General features: G+C 35.8%; 1 protein-coding gene across 10 annotated transcripts in view; it reads left to right on the plus strand.

Moving 5' to 3' along the window:
- The window catches only part of inpp4ab (inositol polyphosphate-4-phosphatase type I Ab), a 68,861-nt gene that overhangs the window by 30,599 nt on the left and 21,146 nt on the right, over window positions 1-17,116 (plus strand). For all 10 annotated transcript variants that reach the window (XM_077199273.1, XM_077199276.1, XM_077199275.1 and 7 more), the window contains 11 exons: window positions 7,433-7,619; window positions 7,727-7,771; window positions 8,843-8,961; window positions 11,120-11,236; window positions 11,358-11,437; window positions 11,584-11,695; window positions 11,801-11,891; window positions 12,386-12,533; window positions 12,638-12,768; window positions 13,588-13,692; window positions 16,697-16,805. In XM_077199273.1, coding sequence (XP_077055388.1) covers window positions 7,535-7,619; window positions 7,727-7,771; window positions 8,843-8,961; window positions 11,120-11,236; window positions 11,358-11,437; window positions 11,584-11,695; window positions 11,801-11,891; window positions 12,386-12,533; window positions 12,638-12,768; window positions 13,588-13,692; window positions 16,697-16,805 — 1,142 coding nt within the window. In that variant the 5' untranslated portion in view covers window positions 7,433-7,534. The remainder of the gene's footprint in view (window positions 1-7,432; window positions 7,620-7,726; window positions 7,772-8,842; window positions 8,962-11,119; window positions 11,237-11,357; window positions 11,438-11,583; window positions 11,696-11,800; window positions 11,892-12,385; window positions 12,534-12,637; window positions 12,769-13,587; window positions 13,693-16,696; window positions 16,806-17,116) is intronic.

Consider the following 17,116-nt stretch of genomic DNA (forward strand, 5'->3'; position numbering starts at 1 on the left):
ACTTAAAGGTCCCATATTATGCCCCTTTTCACAAGATGTAAAATAAGTCTCGGGCGTCCCCAGAGTGTGTATGTGAAGTTTTAGCTCAAAATACCCAACAGATCATTTTTTACAGCATGTTTAAATTGTCATTTTTTGGTGCTCAGAAAAACGCGCTGTTTTAGTGTGTGCCCTTTAAATGCAAATGAGCACGGCACAGGGGGCGGAGCTTCAAGAGCTCGCGCTCAGTCTCAGGACAATTTCAACTCACAGAATGATAATAATATCAGAAACTCTCAGTAACGGTGTTCATTTCGACCCGGAGTCGGACAATAATGCCTACTGAGTCAGAGTGCTGTATAGAGATTGAACAGGTATAGTTTAGTAGTCTTATTACGGTTATAACGTATTTGTCATCTGCTTGTATATATCCACTATTAATAGTCTACAAGTCTGCTGTTTCGGACCAGGTCCGAATGATGATCAAACATATACTGATAAGTTTAATAAAGTTTATTGTACATAACACAAAAGACGAAGCGTCAGTTTTACTTCAGAAACTCACCGTAAGAGCTGAGTAAACAGTAAGATATAAGAAGTGCGCAAGTACATAAACGAATTTCGCTAGAGTTGAGGGAGCATTTTCTTTAAAAACAAAATAATTCCACCTCGTCTTCAGCGGGCAGCAGCTGCCTCAGATTTCGGGAGTAAATAGAGAGAGCTATGTGGATTAATACATCCAGCCACACAACACCTAACGTTACAATGGTGGGAGACATTCTCGTCAGTGCAGCAGCTGTGAACTCGATTAGAGCGGGTCTATGTTAGAACGGCAGTTTCGGTGAACACTCGTGGGCGGGGCCTGCACTTAGTGACGTCACTAAAACAGCATTCTGAAAACAGGTCGTTGGAAGACACTGCTGATGATTTATGGGGATTAATAAAAAAGGAGTGAGTGGATTTTTATCACTATTGGGTGGTTGTGTACACACACTGCCAACACACATTTATGTCTAAACAGCATGCAAAAGTGAATATTGCATAATATGGGACCTTTAACTTTGGGCTTCATGTGCGCATCTAAACTATCAAATATACATAAAATATAAAAATATCCAGCTCTGAGATTCACTGAAACACAGTTTATTCACGTAAACACAGTTTATGTCTTAAATGGACGTAACTATTTGGGAGAAAATGATGCTGCATCAGTCATCTATTAGATCTGCACTCGGTCTTAAAGGGGCAGCGTCTAATAAACCTGTGACGATTGAGCCATTAATGCGAATCAAACAACAAAAGGCAGAGAAAATCACTCACAGCTCTAGAATGAAAAACTTAAACTTTAAAAAGCATTAATCTATCTATGATAAACTATGCAGTGTTATTTTACATTTGATTACTATATTAGACAGACAGAAACACTTACCTGAAAAGTAATGTTAGTAGATCTTCTTGAAATTAAAGCACTGTGTATATAATTTGTATCTTTGTTTAATTGTATTCTTTTTTTGACCATGTTTGTAGTTGTTTTTGCTTATCGTGTCCTATCTCATGTATATAAAACAAAAAAGCCTACACACTGCTGCATAACAAATAGATATTTTATTGTTTTTGTTAAAGCATTGGTTTTTATTTTGCTATAGATATTTTACATTTCATATAAAGCAAATGTTAATTATCACCCGAATGAAAAAAAAAAACACCAAAAAGAACCGATAAGAATACTGTTAAAGTACCGTATCAATAAGGAGTATCGGTAAGAGTAGTAATACCGTTAAAACCTTAACGATACCCATCCCTAGTTGTGACTCACTTAATTCTTGCTGAGAAGGAGAAATAAACCCTTAAAATCCTATTCTGTATAACCACTTGAGAAATGTATAAACATGTATCCAATTTTCCCATCTCATGATTTACCTTTTATGTGGTTTGGCCTATGTATTCATTCTCTCTTTTAAACTCTTTTGGATAAATGTTTCAGACTTGCATACTATGATTAACCAAAATCATATGTGAAGCATGTTTAGTCTCTATAAACTCCAATCTTCGTCCCCCATTTGTTAATTTACATTACATTTTGCTAGCTTTAAGACGCATAGGTATTATAAGAATCTTAAAGATTAAACACCCAATCAAATTTCATGTTCAGAGGCCTGCTTGAACAAAAGGTCGTAAAGAAATTCCCTCCAAAGGGAACAACTTCTTATTGGCTCACAACCCTCCAGAGGGTGACATCTTCACGCTTTAAAAATCACTGATCACAAGATCACACCTCTTAGTCCTTTTCTGAAATCCTGATGTGAAGATGATGCTGAACTAGACGTTTTCTAGAGCCCCTCAAGCTTGTGCCAGGCTGCAGCCTTGTCTCTTCATTCACCAAGATCCTCTGACTCACACTGGTTCTCTCTCATCAAGACAACATCAGCAAAGATCAACCGAAGCCTCAACAAATTGCATCAGATTGCATTTAATGGGCGAGACATGCAAGTATCAAACTTAGTCTCATTATTTGATACATTAAGTATCCTTACCCCTTTTTAAGAAGGGTGTGTTAGAATTAAACTGATGGTTTGCTCAAGGCTGTTGATCTGCTGAATTCCAAACATTGCTATAACTTCTTCCTTTCCTGTATTCTGGTTCAGCTCTCTTTCTCTTGGTAAACTGTATGCATGCATGTATGTGTATGTTAGAGTAGTTTAAGTGTTTAGTCTAGTTAATAAAATCTTGTTCATGTTAAACGCTAAGTTGTCCGTGTTTCAAGCACATATATACTGGAGTCTCCAATAATGTAGATTTTGACTACTTGCTCTTAGAAGTACTGTAAAGTAAGAAAGACATTTCCCATACCCCGGAAATGTACATTTCTTAGAATTAATAAACAATTAACACTGAGTGTTCACGACACAAACAGGTTAATTGATTGTAATATTAATTTTACAACATTAAGTTAATTCTATTAACTGTTCCAAATATTCATAATCAATAATAACAAGCTAAAAAAATGTCCTGGCTCTTCCAAGCTTTATAATGGCAGTTAATGGCCGTTTCTGTTTTGAAGTCCATCAAAGTGCATCCATCCATGATAAAAGTGCTCCACACTGCTCTGGGTGGTTAATAAAGGCCTTCTGAAGTGAAGCGATGTGTTCGTGTATGAAAAATATCCATATTTAAAACTTTATCGACTAAAATAACTAGCTTCCGGCAGACAGCCGTTTGTGTGTTTGTTTGTTTAACCATGTGATAAGTGCATTCTAGGGAACTTCTAGTTTTTTAATAGGGATTCAGTGAATTATTTTTGTAGTAAAATGTTTTAGTTTTCATCTAAAAGAGTAAAAAAGGCCTAAAATTGTGGCAAAAATTTTAGTATGTAGTAACAGAATCTTTGTATCATGTGGAAACTGCTTTTTCCATGTCAATCTAGTTTCAACCTCTTTGTTTGTGTGTTGAGACACCTGTGAAGAAATCCAAATGGGCAAACCCTAACAGCATAAGAAAACTTTCTAATTCTGAGGAAGCATTACATTGTTTGCATTTTCCAGCTATGCATAAAAGTCCTCATGCCCAGAAGCGATCAATATCTTGACTATTAAAATAAAGTTTGCCCATGTTTGCTTAGAGGATGTAAGGCTATGGAGCACAACATCTTGTGTATGAAAAGAGGAATCATCTCTCATGTGGCAGAGACACTTCTGTTTCTAAACAACCTGTCACCTTTTTGGTAAAATGGACCATTGTCTATAGTTGGCTGTTCTTAAGAAGGTACAAATGTGCTTATTTTAATCTAAAGTCAGACTGTCCATTTCTAGAGTTTTAAAATATTATTTTTAGGGATGCACCGATATAAAATTTTTTGGGCCAAAACCGAAAATTCAGGATGCACTTCGAAAACTGAAATTCCATATGAGGCAGTTTCATATCAACTTTTCAATAACAAAATTGTTGGTGAAATATAAACATTTAAACGACAGTAAGCTGTAATAACTTGTTTTCATGACAGATTTATTCAAACGTACTCAAACATCAACAAGCAACAAAACATATTCAAACATCATTCAATAATGATGACGTCATTTAGAGGATAAGTCAAAACAAAATGAATATGTAATACAGTGCATATATTTAGCGATATGCTCTTCTCTAGAGTTATTTTTCTAGCAAACTAATGAGTTTATTGACATTGAATAGCTTTCTTGAGGTAAATGTAGCGTTAAGTGACATTTTATAGCCTACTACAAGCTGTTATATTGGTGTCTTTTTCCAGTTGAAACACTGATTGAGCGATCACATGAGACAGGATTCATTTCGGTGCATTGTAATGGAACTTTTAACATACCTTCTGGTGTTCACCCAATTTTAATTAGTAACTAATAACTGTAATTGAACTTTGAGCCGAGCGGATAAATGGTCTATGTGGCGCGGTTCAAATGAGTAGTGCTGTTTAATTCGGTTTTTACCGCATAAACATTATATCGATCATTTATCGAACTCTAGTTATCGTTTTATAAAGGAAAATTATATTGTTTTAGCACTTAGTCCTAAATTGTAGCAATAGTTTTACTATGATTTTACAGTATTGTAAACAAACAATATCATACTGTATTTCTACAGTGCGTATGTACTATGAAGAGATCATGCTGTAGAGTTTTTTGATACTTGTTGGTCACCATTATTGTGTTTTGTATGTCAAGTATTGATGTCTGTGCATCATTAGGTGATCCTTACAGTATAAGAAATAAATCTTGTGTTGCAAGATGATGTCACACCTTTCAAAAATGAATCTTAACTGTTGCTTCACTATTGTGAAAGATCTACAAAAAGATATGAATTTTAAATAAGATATTGATAAGTCTTCATGCTGCAATAATGCTAAAATATAATCTTTATATTCATACTAAGAATAGTTTGAACTTAACTTAAAATCGGCCAATTAGCTTAATTTAACACTTAATTTGTGTTCTAGCTTGACATCATTTCAACAAATGTTTTCATTTGTCATTCTTCTGGGTAGATCAGAAATTTGAATGTGAAATAATACAAAGTTAAAGATCCCAAGCAAATAGAACACTAATGTCTATTATGGTGACTTCAAAACCATTACAGTGGTAAATAATAGAATTTCTTACAGGTTAAAGACAACTTTATAATGTGAATTTACAGTAAAACGAGAGCGGTGAATTACTGTACTTATAGCATCATTCTGCTGTTGTTTCACAGTTATTTGTAAGAAAATAAATTACCCAGCATGCATTGATTTCACAGTAAATTTCTGACTACAGTAATTTACTGTAAAAATAATACTCTTTAATCCTGTAAATTCCTGGCAATTTTAGCGTACTACATTGAGAAGACAAGTTATTTTAATATGATATATACTATAGAGTACTTGGATTATATGAATCAAAAGTTTAAGAGCGTTAAAAATATTTGAATTTGCTAACATTAGAAAGAAATAGCCTACCAAAATATTAAAGCACTGAGACTGGATCAGTTTTGCAAGCAGTGTTTGACTTTCTGTTATGAACCGAGGTAGGAATATCTGAATGAACTTTATGGAAGGTCACCCTGAACACCCTAACAACTATTTCCTGTCAAAAGTTTAGAAGCTTATTATTATTATTATTTATTTTGGTTTATGCTCACCAAGGCTGGATTTATTTAATCACAAATACAGTAAAAACAGTAATATTGCAAAATAGTATTAACCATTTTCTGTTTGAATATTTTTTTTAAATGTAATTTATTTTATCATTATTATTATTAATACTGTTGTTGTTAATAATAATAATAATAATAATAATAACAGCGAATTTGTTCCAAACAAAGTCTACTCTGAAATATTCGTTTTAAATTAAATCCAAGATTTTTGGTCAAGAATTTTCAATTTTGATGTATCACTACTTTCATAGCTTGTTTTTCTTGTGGCTTTTGCAGAAGCTGCAGAGATGTGTCATTGAGGTTATGTCAATAGCAAGTGAAAGTTTGCAGCCCACTTGCTTTAATAATCTCCCACAGCAGGTCTTTTTTTTTTTTTTTTTTTTTTTTTTTTAAGCAGCAATGAAAGAACAATCCCACATAGAGTGACAATACCATAAAACGCTATCTCCATGGAGACAGCCAGCTGGGCATACATTTTCTGTCATATTTCTATAAAAAGTAACATTTTTGATGTTTAACAAAATACCATTAAAAACGATTTGTAAAGACAAAAAAAATATTAATCAACTTTTGTCATGGTATCTTATATACAGGTTTTTCTATATTTAAAGAAAGAATAGTAAATAAAGGTAGAATGTAGTCACTATTCACATACTGTACAATTATTATGTTTGTTGAATCTGTAGATGAACTTGAGACATTTGTGTGAGAGTAGGCTACATACTGTGGGGTCCATAAGTCTGATTCCACTTTGCAAAAAGGCTTCTATTTAACAATTTCCTTAAATTTTCTTAATACAACATTTTTCAATATAAAGTATGTGTCCAGCATCACAATATTAGGGAAACATTGAGAAATGTGCATGAATTTCAAGAAATTCTTAATTTCTTAAATTTGGTATATTCTGCTTTTGCTTTAATAACGACATCACTCGACATTGCATGCCATTACCTAAAATGCAGTTAAATCTTAATTTACTTTATTGCCTTGTCTACAGGAATTTATGTCCATGTCTACAGGAAATAAATACCAGATATAAAATGTAGTCTCAGACCTTTGGACCACACTATGTGGAATTAGTTGAGATTTGATGCATCTGTGTGTGTTCACTTTAACATCAGCTCCTCTTGTTCTTGTTTGACTCATAGAGGATGTGGGCAGGCAAGGTTCTGTTCATCAATGTCTGTTAACATTATCAGGTTGTATGCCTACTAGAGCCGCAAATGATTCATAAAAGGTCTCTCAAATGCTTCAAAAATTGAAATGGATAAGCAGATATACAGTATAGAATAGTATAGGTATATTTATAGAATAGTATAGGCATATTGTCCTATATAGTCTAATAGCTATTGGTCACTTTTAAAACTGCTCTCAGTAAACACAGGTATCTGGTCCTCTACTACATAATTTTATGGGTCTCCCGTCCTCTTTCAGATCTAGGCTAGTTCATTTAAAAGTGCATATTCAGGAAAAGAAAAAAAACAGTGATGATTTCTTCATTTCGAAATAATGAGAAACACATTTTTTTTGGAATGAATAATACGGCTGTCTGTAGCGCACACTAAACTAAACTTACAATAGAGATTCTGAAGATTCAAAATTGATGAAGTCCCAGAAAGCCCCACAAAGATTGTTTCTATTTAACTGCTGAAAGCTTCTATTGTACTTATTGGTAGCTTGTATCTTCTTATTGGTACTCTAGTAGTGCCCATAAGGAAATGATATGCAAGTTACTCCAAAGTTTCTGTGTTTCCACCAAATCTGGAAAAATCTGATTTGTCTTTCTCTCTCTCAGATAACAGAGGAGGAAACGGCTACACAGGAGTGAGCCTGGCTGTGTGTGGATTTCCACCACTCCTGTTACTCTAGCGTCAACACACACAATCATCCTGCCACAATGTCACGCAGGGAACGGCCATGGTCAGTGTACAGGGCAAATACATTAGAGCTTTCTTCAGAGATGCTTGGACTAGCATTGGAAGGTATACAGTAGTACTTGTGTTATCGAACCCATGAACTTGTGTGTTGATGTTCTCTTGTATTTTACTTTATGAATTATATTAAGTCTCTCTCTTTCTCCTCTTTTTAGGAAACAGTCAAGATGCAGATGAGCCAGTACTGGAGTTCAGTCTTGGTCAGTCTTGTTTTTTAAATGATCACTGATGATTGATGGGGATATAAGGGTTCAGCTGACAATCAGGTCTGTGCCCGGTTGCATAAAGCACCTTAAGTGTAATTTTCCCTGAAGTTCGCCCTTATGTTTCCCTTAAATCTAAGGGTGTTGCAGAAAAAAAAACTTAAGTGTTACTTAAGGGTTTCTTTAAGTGATACATCATAAACACTTAGAATTTCCCTTAAATGCTGTTTTTTCACTTAAGTAATCCCTTAAAAAGCGTTAAGTGTTGCATAAAATCCCTTAACGGTCATTTCCCTAAGTATAACTTAAGGTTTGGAAATCGTAACCTTAAGAGTAACGCGGAAAAAGGACTTTTTTTTAAGGACTTCCTGAACCGTCCTCTTTGCGTGAAGATTCATTGCATTGATTTTTTCCGTTATTATTTCTTCCCACTGTTTCTGTTTTTTTGTTTTGTTTAGTTTTTTGCTGCAGTTACATTGGGATTTAGTTTGCTTTCCAAAATTGTTTTTCTTTTATCCTTTATCCATTCTGATATCCTAGCCTACTTTATTTGATGAAACTGCGAAATTGCTAGTGTTAGTGTTTTGCGTATCTATGGCAACAACAGACGTTTATAACGTCAATCCAGGATGGCTGTCGTGAAACACTTAAATGTTTCCCTTACCTAAGAGAACCGTTTAAGAGATTATATGCAACACTCTTAAGTTATTCTCTTGTAAGGGAAAAACTTAAGGTGCTTTATGCAACCGGGCACTGGACTTTATACTGTAAATGACACTGAACAGGAGTGTAAATATTTCTGTGAGAGCTCTGTGTCCTACTGTATGGTTACATGAAGATAACCGCTTAAGCAGCTGCGTTTGGATTAAGTGACTGCCTCTATCTCTCATCAGTTGTAAATAATGTGGTTTAACGGGGGAGGTCTGATTATATCTCAGAGAATCAGCAAGTCTTCGCAAAGAACACTTGAGGTGCACTGTAGCTCATTCATATATACAATGCTTCTTGTGGAAAATCTTTACACTGTCAGGACCCTCAGCATAAATGGATTTGTATGTGGTTTTGTAGTCTGCAGTGAGCTGACCACACCGTCTCTGGACCGAAAACCCAACTGTTTTGTTGCTGTGAGCTGTACCACACCTCCTCAGGCTTTCTGGACCAAGCATGCACAGACAGAGATCATTGAGGTGAGATGGACACAAATGTTCCTGTTTTATTGTCAGCCCAGGCCAACACTTTTACCCAAAACCCAAACTATTCCCACCTGGTATTTAAGGGATAGTTCACCCAAAAATGAACCTTTCTTTAATCTACTGAACACAAAAGAAGATATTTTGAAAAATATTGGTAACCAAACAGTTGATGGACCCCATGAACTTTCATAGTATGGAGGAAAAAAAAACACATCTAAAATATATAAATGAAGTCAATAGGTCCATCAACTGTTTGGTTACCCATATTCTTCAAAATATCTTCTTTTGTGTTCAGCAGAAGAAATACATTTATACAGGTTTGGAACAACTTGAGTGTGAATCAATGTTTTGTGTGAGCTATCTCTTTAATAGTCTTGCATGATCTCATCACAAGTGGTCAGCCGTGACAGATGGTTTACCTGATGGTAACACCTGGTTTAAAATTTTGTTTCAGTGATCACAAAACAGATTAGACCTCCTTGTTTTTGGGGTGTACTAGAATATGTTTTCATGCTTGATTGTTCAAAAAACGCATTCTTTTTCACATATTTTAAATTATTACAGCTTGTCTCTCCCCAGTTTGTTTGAACGTGTCATTTTCGATGAAACCCCTCCTTCTGAAATGAGAAATGTGCTGTGATTGGTTAGCTGACCCAGTGTGTTGTGATTGGTAGCGCTTAGTGCGTGTTCGGGAAATGTCACGCCCCTTCATAACCGCAAGCTCTACTCAGATGTAAATATTAATGATGGCGTCAATTTCAAACCATTTCGAGCCCGATTCAGACCCTGACAATGTTTGTGCTGAAGAGATTTTAAACATGGACTTATGGATACTCATGCAAGTATGGATTTTACAGGACGTTTCAGAGTGTGTTTTTTCTTTCTTCTTTTTTATAGATATGATGTTATCCACCATTTAGTCATATTTGTAGGACAAACCTTTGGACAAACTTTTTCCGGGGTGTAAAAAACAACGACAACAACTATTCCTTTTCTCTAAAGCAGCCCAACATGGCCTCACCCCTAGGGTGACCTTACATCCTATTTTTCCCTGACATGTCCTCTTTTTGGACCTAAAAAATCTGGACTTGATCCGTTGTGAAGCAAGTATGCCCGAACCAAAGCTGTTTGGACCTATCAAATTGTCAGGGCGGGCTTTATACGATGATGGACAGATGATCAACAGTAACGTAATCATCCACGTCACCAAAGAGCGCTTGGGTTGAACTCGTTTACAACAAAGAATGGCTGCCGCTGGAGAATTTAGATGTGTAGATTCAGCCATCGCTTCTGTTAAAGAAGATGTAGACAGCGAATTCATTTTAAAAGAGGAATAGAGAACCGCAAAACGCGATCAAGGCATTTGTCGTTGGGAAAGATGTTTTTGCCATCCTTCCTACGGGATTCGGCAAAAGTTGAATTTATCAGCTGGCCCCTATGGTCGCTCTGATTGGTTGTAGGTCTATCCAATTGAGTGCAGAGGCATTTTCTTCCCTGGTTCGGTTGAAACACGCCCCATAATCACAGCCCTAATGGAGCAGTATCAGACTCACATTCTGAATAGAATCTGAGTATGACAATGTCAGGCTAATATGGTCACCCTACTCACCCCCTTTGTTGCGTGTTCCCAGGGGCAGAGTTTATGTACATTTTAGGGTTTGTGATGTCACCAACCCAGGAAGAAGCTTGTTGTAGTAGTCCTTAAGCTATTTCTGTAAACGAAAATATTTCCTTTTGCATTGAACTTTGAGCGTCATAACGTTGCAGATGTTGTTTATGCTCAAATAGCAACATTGCACACTAACTAAAGTTAAAAAAGTCAAATTATAATCAAGGACTCCTTTAAGTTTGGGCAGAGAATCAAGATATTTTCCTGATTCGATTTGACAAGATGCTCTGGATGCAAATATTGTTTGGTGGTGCCGAAAGGCTGTAGAGGAAACTAGGCATACAATAAAAGATTGGTTGAGGAATTTTAAGAATTATCAAGTTCAAACAAAGGTCACAATTAATCAAAAAAAATTTATTTTTATCCAGCCTTAGAAACACTTATGATCATCCAAGATGGTTGTTAATTTTCTGCCATTTATGGAACAATGTGGACTGATTTAGATGACTAACCAAAACAAATGGTTTGAACTCTGTTTTGCAGGGCACAAATAGCCCCATGTTCCTCAGCAGTGTGGCTTTCTTTCAAGACTCCTACATTAACCAGCACACACAGGTCAAGCTCTCCGTGTACGATGTAAAAGATCGCTCACAAGGAACGGTGAGATACATACCACGCACATTAAATGAGAAGGTCTCTGATATAAAAAAAAACCCAGCTCAGACTATGCTGCTTTGTCTTTTTCTTTTGGTCTTTTTGATACTTTTTTCTCTCTTTCCAGATGTACCTTCTTGGCTCAGCGATGTTCCCAGTGAAGGACCTTCTGCAGGAAAAGAACCACAGACTTAACTTACCTCTCAGGTGATCCCATCCCATCCCATCTTTTTAGATAATTTGTTTGAGCGATCCCCTAGATTGGGTATCTAGAACAGTCTAATTCATTGCTGAAAAAGACCGCAAGCATATGCAATTTGAACGTATCGGCATTTGTTATCCCTTTTCCTCAGGTCAGCAGAAAACAAACATGTGGGTAGTATTACAGTCATTGCCTGGCAGCTAGAGGAGAAGAGAGATCAGCATACACCGATCAAACATCTGCAAGACACCATCAATGGCAGGGTGAGCGTGACTATGCCCTTAATGACCCAACTATCAACATGTTTGTATACTAGTTTACTTATTCTGATGTGAGTGTTTTCGTTTATTCATGTGCCATTGCTGCAGACAGTCCTCCCTGTGGATGAGAGTCTGACAGAATCTGTGGGAGTCCGAGTGAAATACGCCTCTCTGTGGAAAGACTCCTTTCTACGATCAGGTAAGAATATCATTCACTAGAAGAATGGCTTTTTTTTTCACACATTTAAATAAACTTGCGGCAACACCGGTATTAACGATAACACCGGGGGATGGGGTGGACGCTCAGGATCTGTTGTTCACCAAATCCTCCGCCATTGTCTTGTCCTGAGTTGAGATCTTAACCTTAATGCATGTTTTGCCTTAACAAGTGATGAGTGACATCTTCCCCACTGTTGAAAAGCAGACACCATCACTGGATACATGTTGCTTAATCGCTCTATGGGATATATTGACTGAAACATTGCTGTTCTAAGAATAACTAATGATAATTATATTTTATTGTTGTTATAGTGCTTTTCCAAAGATCAAGGGCACTTAGTTGCATTTTTTATTGACAGAAGTGAAATCCAGGGCCTGGTCATAATATCATAAATGCTTACAAATTCAGTTTTAAAGCTACAACATTGCACAATTGATTTCTCTTTATGGTTTAATCCTGTTTCTGCGTCTCAGTGTTTGGTGGCACCATGTCGCGCATGTACCGGTTTCCTACCACTGATGGGAATCATTTACGAATCCTGGAACAGATGGCTGAGAGCGTCCTGTCACTTAACATCCCACGACAGTTTGTTAAACTCTTACTGGAAGAGGATTCCTCCAGGTGTACATCATAACCTCAGACAGCATGCACACTATGACCTTTTAAACTGTGTGTATATATAAAAGAGCAGTTCTTTACATGATTGTGTGTTTTGATGCTCGTAGAGTATGTGAGCTGGAGGAGTTGGGGGAGTTATCTCCGTGTTGGGAGAATCTCCGGCGGCAAATCGTATCGCAGTACCAGAGCATCCTTCTGACCTATCAGGATACAATCACAGACTTGCAGGACTACAAAGGTTAGTCTGCACTTTGAGATTGTAGGAGGTGTTCCTGTTGTATTACTTTATTTCAGGACTTTCAGACGTTCAGTACTTTAGCACATGTAAGATGTTCAAAAGAAACATATGATGATACAGTGGGGTCAAAGATGTGAGATCACATTGATAGTCTGGGATTCAAAATATGATTTAAAATCTGGAAATAAAGTAGCATTTGAACATTTCAAAAAAAAGAAATATAGTAAAAATCGGACCCTAAACTAAAGTGTTATGGGAAATCCTATAATGCAATGCAATACAATGATGATTAAGAATGTACAAATAAACATTCCTCAAAAGCCTGTTGCATCATAGTTGTGGATAACATTTTAACATGATTTTTCTAAATGATGTAATGATAATCATGTACCTCTAAGTTGATTCAGTCCAGTTCATCTTTCAAATATAACTTACAATATAACATTTATTCATGCATTTATTTTACACTAATTTGTAAAGATTTCACTTGTACCATGACCTGAACGTGGACATTTTTAGAATGTTACTAAAAGCCCTTTTACTACCTTAAAAGGTATCAACTATCAAACATACGACTGAAGGCATGTAGTAGATTGTGTACAACTGTTTTTTCAGCAGTTTTAATCATGTTGATAATTTAGAGGCTTTAGGAATTTAAGTATTTAACATGAGGCTTTAAAGGGTTAAACTTAATGACCCAGAATTCCATGAAAGATTCTTCAGTGACCTGGAAGACTAATAATAGTAGGCATGTCTACCCTATTTGAATGATTGAAGGGGTATCAAGAGATTTCTTTTCTATCTGTCTGTCTCTTACAGGTCCATCATTTAAAGCCAGTAATCTGAAAGCAGAAAGGAAGTTGGAATTTATGCCCACCAACCTCCATGTGCAAAGAATGAGGGTTCAGGATGAGTCTGGCTGTGGTTAGATCTCTTTCTTTCATTCTGTGTACTTATTTCATTAGTCATCCCATTCCTCTTTTCTTTGTTTCCCTTCGTTTGAAAGGTTTTTGTCACTGGTCTATATATTCCTGTCCACTTTGGTGTGTGTTCTTTACTGTGTAAATCCCAGCAGGCAGTAGGTGTATATATTTAGAGCACTTAGCAAATGTATATAGTCTCTCGTACAGAAGTTTTCATGCACTCATAACAAACACACATTCTTTTAGTTTTGACCCCGTCTTGAAATTATACTTCCCAGGCACATTATTATTTTTATTTATTTATTTATTTTAGAAAAAGAATTGAAGGGTTTCATCTGTCTCGAATCACTGAGTAAAGCTAGAAAAAATAATAATCAGTATTAATTGATAAAAAGAGAAAATTCATCACTGAATGAGCAGCAGTGTATGTAAGCCTACAACTTTATTTTTTGTAATTGGTAATCTCACATTGTGGTTATCTCACGGTAAAAAAAAATTTCACATACTTTTCATCGTGTAGTGTTTAATTTTAATTTTCACAGTCAAACTTCAATTCACATATTTTGAATTTATATCTCACAATGGCCCTCATTTATCAAAAGTGCGTACACCAAATTTCCAGCGTACATCTGGCGTACACCCAAAACCACGGTGACTTTGATATTTATCAATATGGACGTTGGCGTACGGCACGCTCAAATCCTACGCCAGGTCAGGAGGTGGTGTACATGTACGCACGTTTTGAGTTAGTGCGGAAATGCGCAGAAAAACAATTCCTAAAACCACAAAACCAACTGACAAACTAAAAGATATGAGGAGCTCTTTTCCAAAACGCGATAAAAGCCATTTTTAAAAATAAATTTGTCTTTTATTTCTATTAATAAACTAGTGTTGTGTCTACAAAGATGAAATTGATGATCACCATCTCCGTAGTGAACGCGCCTATAGAGAGAGTAGCCTATTTCTTTTCGTTTATAATTGTTTCGTTTAAAGACATTTCAAGCTTTCTTTATAGATATATTTCTCATGTCTGTGAGGCATATACTGAGTTTCGGTTAATTTGTGATGAGATCCGCTCCAGTTCACGTGCAATGCAAGGGACCGCGCTCGCGCCTACATGTCATGACTCTTGATTATATTGTCTGCTATTTACTTATTATTTATTATTTTATTGGTTGATGAAAAAAATATTAAAATTAAGATACAATTTATACAAAACGAAATTCACTTTAAAGAAAGCCTTTCTACAAAACAAAACTTAATTAAGTGGCCAAAATCATGTCTGAGCATGTCTCCCGATATATTGCGCATCCTATCTTAGCCTATGTTCACTTTTCATAATCAACATAGATGGGTAAAAAATAACATTATTATTTTTTTAACAAATATGAAACTAAATGCACTTAGTTAATGGCTACAACACGTAGCCTAATAGTAGGCCTGAATATTGTTATTACTTTACTATTAGCCTAAATGTGTTACTAAATGATGTGAATGTATTTTTAACATTGTTGTATTTAAGGACTGTATTTGTGTGTTATTTTTAAATTATTTGTTTTATGTGGTGGACAATATTGGAACGTGACATTGGAAATATTTATTTTATTTTTACTATTTAATTTATTTTACTATTTATTTTGTTTGGCTTTTATTTATTTCATGCAGTTGCACTTATTTAATTTATATTAATTTATAGTATGAGTCCCTGATTATATGTTGCATGTTCTCTTGTTGTTTTTGTTGCTGTTTTTTTAGACAAAAAATGGATGGATTTATAGCGTTTTGAAGAAAAAAATACAATTAACTTTGAATTTATCATCAACAATATTGTTGTTTGATTTAATAATAATTTTTCTTGATGGTGATGGGTCTCGATCTACAGAGAAGTGTCTCCTCTTTGCCGTCTTCCGTGTGTCCATGGCGTAAAATGAGGGTGTGGGGGAAGCGGATACTTGAATATATAGGGGCGTGTTATTCTAATGACGATCGTTTTCAGCCGCGGCATTTATCAAGGACAGGTATTGCGTACACCTGGATTTCAAAGGTACGCACAGCTATCTTGCAGAGCAAATCTAAATTTGCCGGAAGTTCGTCTGGGTTTTCCCAGGCTAATTAAATATTAAAGGATCATGATTTACTCATCCTCAAGCCATCCTAGGTGTATATGACTTTCTTCTTTCAGATGAATAAAATCAGAGTTATATTAAAAAATATCCTGGCTCTTCCAAGTTTTATAATGTCAGTGGATTGCAACCAACAGATTGAAGCTCAAAAACGTGCATCCATCCGTCATAAATGAACTCCACACGCCACCAGGGGGGTTAATAAAGGCCTTCCGAAGCAAAGCGATGAGTTTGTGTAAAAAAAATATTCATATTTTACACGCTACAAAGTAAAATTCTAGCTTCTGGCCAAACGGCCATACGCAGTCTACTTGCCCCTAATGCGCAACTTACGAAACACATGATGTCAGAAGTAGCGCAGTGCCTCATGGCGTAGAGTAAATATAATGCGACATCATTATTCGCATAAGTTGCACTTTACACTTAAGTATAATCTGTATGTTCGTTTGGCCGGAAGCTAGTTATTTTGCTTTATAAAGTTTTAAATATTAAAATTTTTCTTACACAAACTCGTCGTTTTGCTTTGGAAGGCCTTTATTAACCCCCCCTTAGGTGCTGTGTGAAGTTGGTTTATGACTGATGGATGCACGTTTTTGAGCTTCAATCTGTTGATTGCAATCCACTGCCATTATAAAACTTAGAAGAGCCAGGACATTTTTTAATATAACTCAGATTGTATTTGTCTGAAAGAAGAAAGTCATATAGACCTAGAATGGCATGACAGTGAGCAAATCATGGGCTAAATTTCATTTGAAACTGAACTACTCCTTTAAGAACTTGTTGTTCATCAGTATCTCTTAGTACTTATGTAATGTAACACCGTAACATGACTGTTTATATTAAGTGTAACATGAAATGGATGTGTGTGTTTGTGTTTTCTAGATCACACGTATGATTTGGTGACGATTGGGGCCCCTGCAGCTCACTGCAGGGGCTTCAAAAACGGTGGTTTGCGGAAACTCTTACAGAAATTTGAGGAGGCAAAGAAAGTGTAAGTTAGGTTTTAAAAATATGCATATTGAGTGTATGTGTGTGTTCGGATGTACGTGCATGTGTTGCATGTAAAGGTAGAGCTATCATGTGGATTTTTGCAGTAATGGTCTAAGGCACAGACAGCAGTTTAGATTGTATATACCTTTTTGCTAATGATCTGTCTGGTAGTTTCACCTAACTAGATTTTATCTATTTCCTTTATGCTGTAATACGTGTACAAAAAATGTGTGATGCTTCACTCATTAAGGATAAAGCTTTTCAAAAACATCTTAATGAGAGAGCACGTAGGAACATTTAAATGGGACCTAT

The sequence above is a fragment of the Siphateles boraxobius genome, unplaced genomic scaffold (genome assembly GCF_051911475.1).
Source record: "Siphateles boraxobius isolate OS27281-9 unplaced genomic scaffold, OSU_SipBor_1 41, whole genome shotgun sequence".
In the NCBI taxonomy this organism is placed as follows: domain Eukaryota; kingdom Metazoa; phylum Chordata; class Actinopteri; order Cypriniformes; family Leuciscidae; genus Siphateles; species Siphateles boraxobius.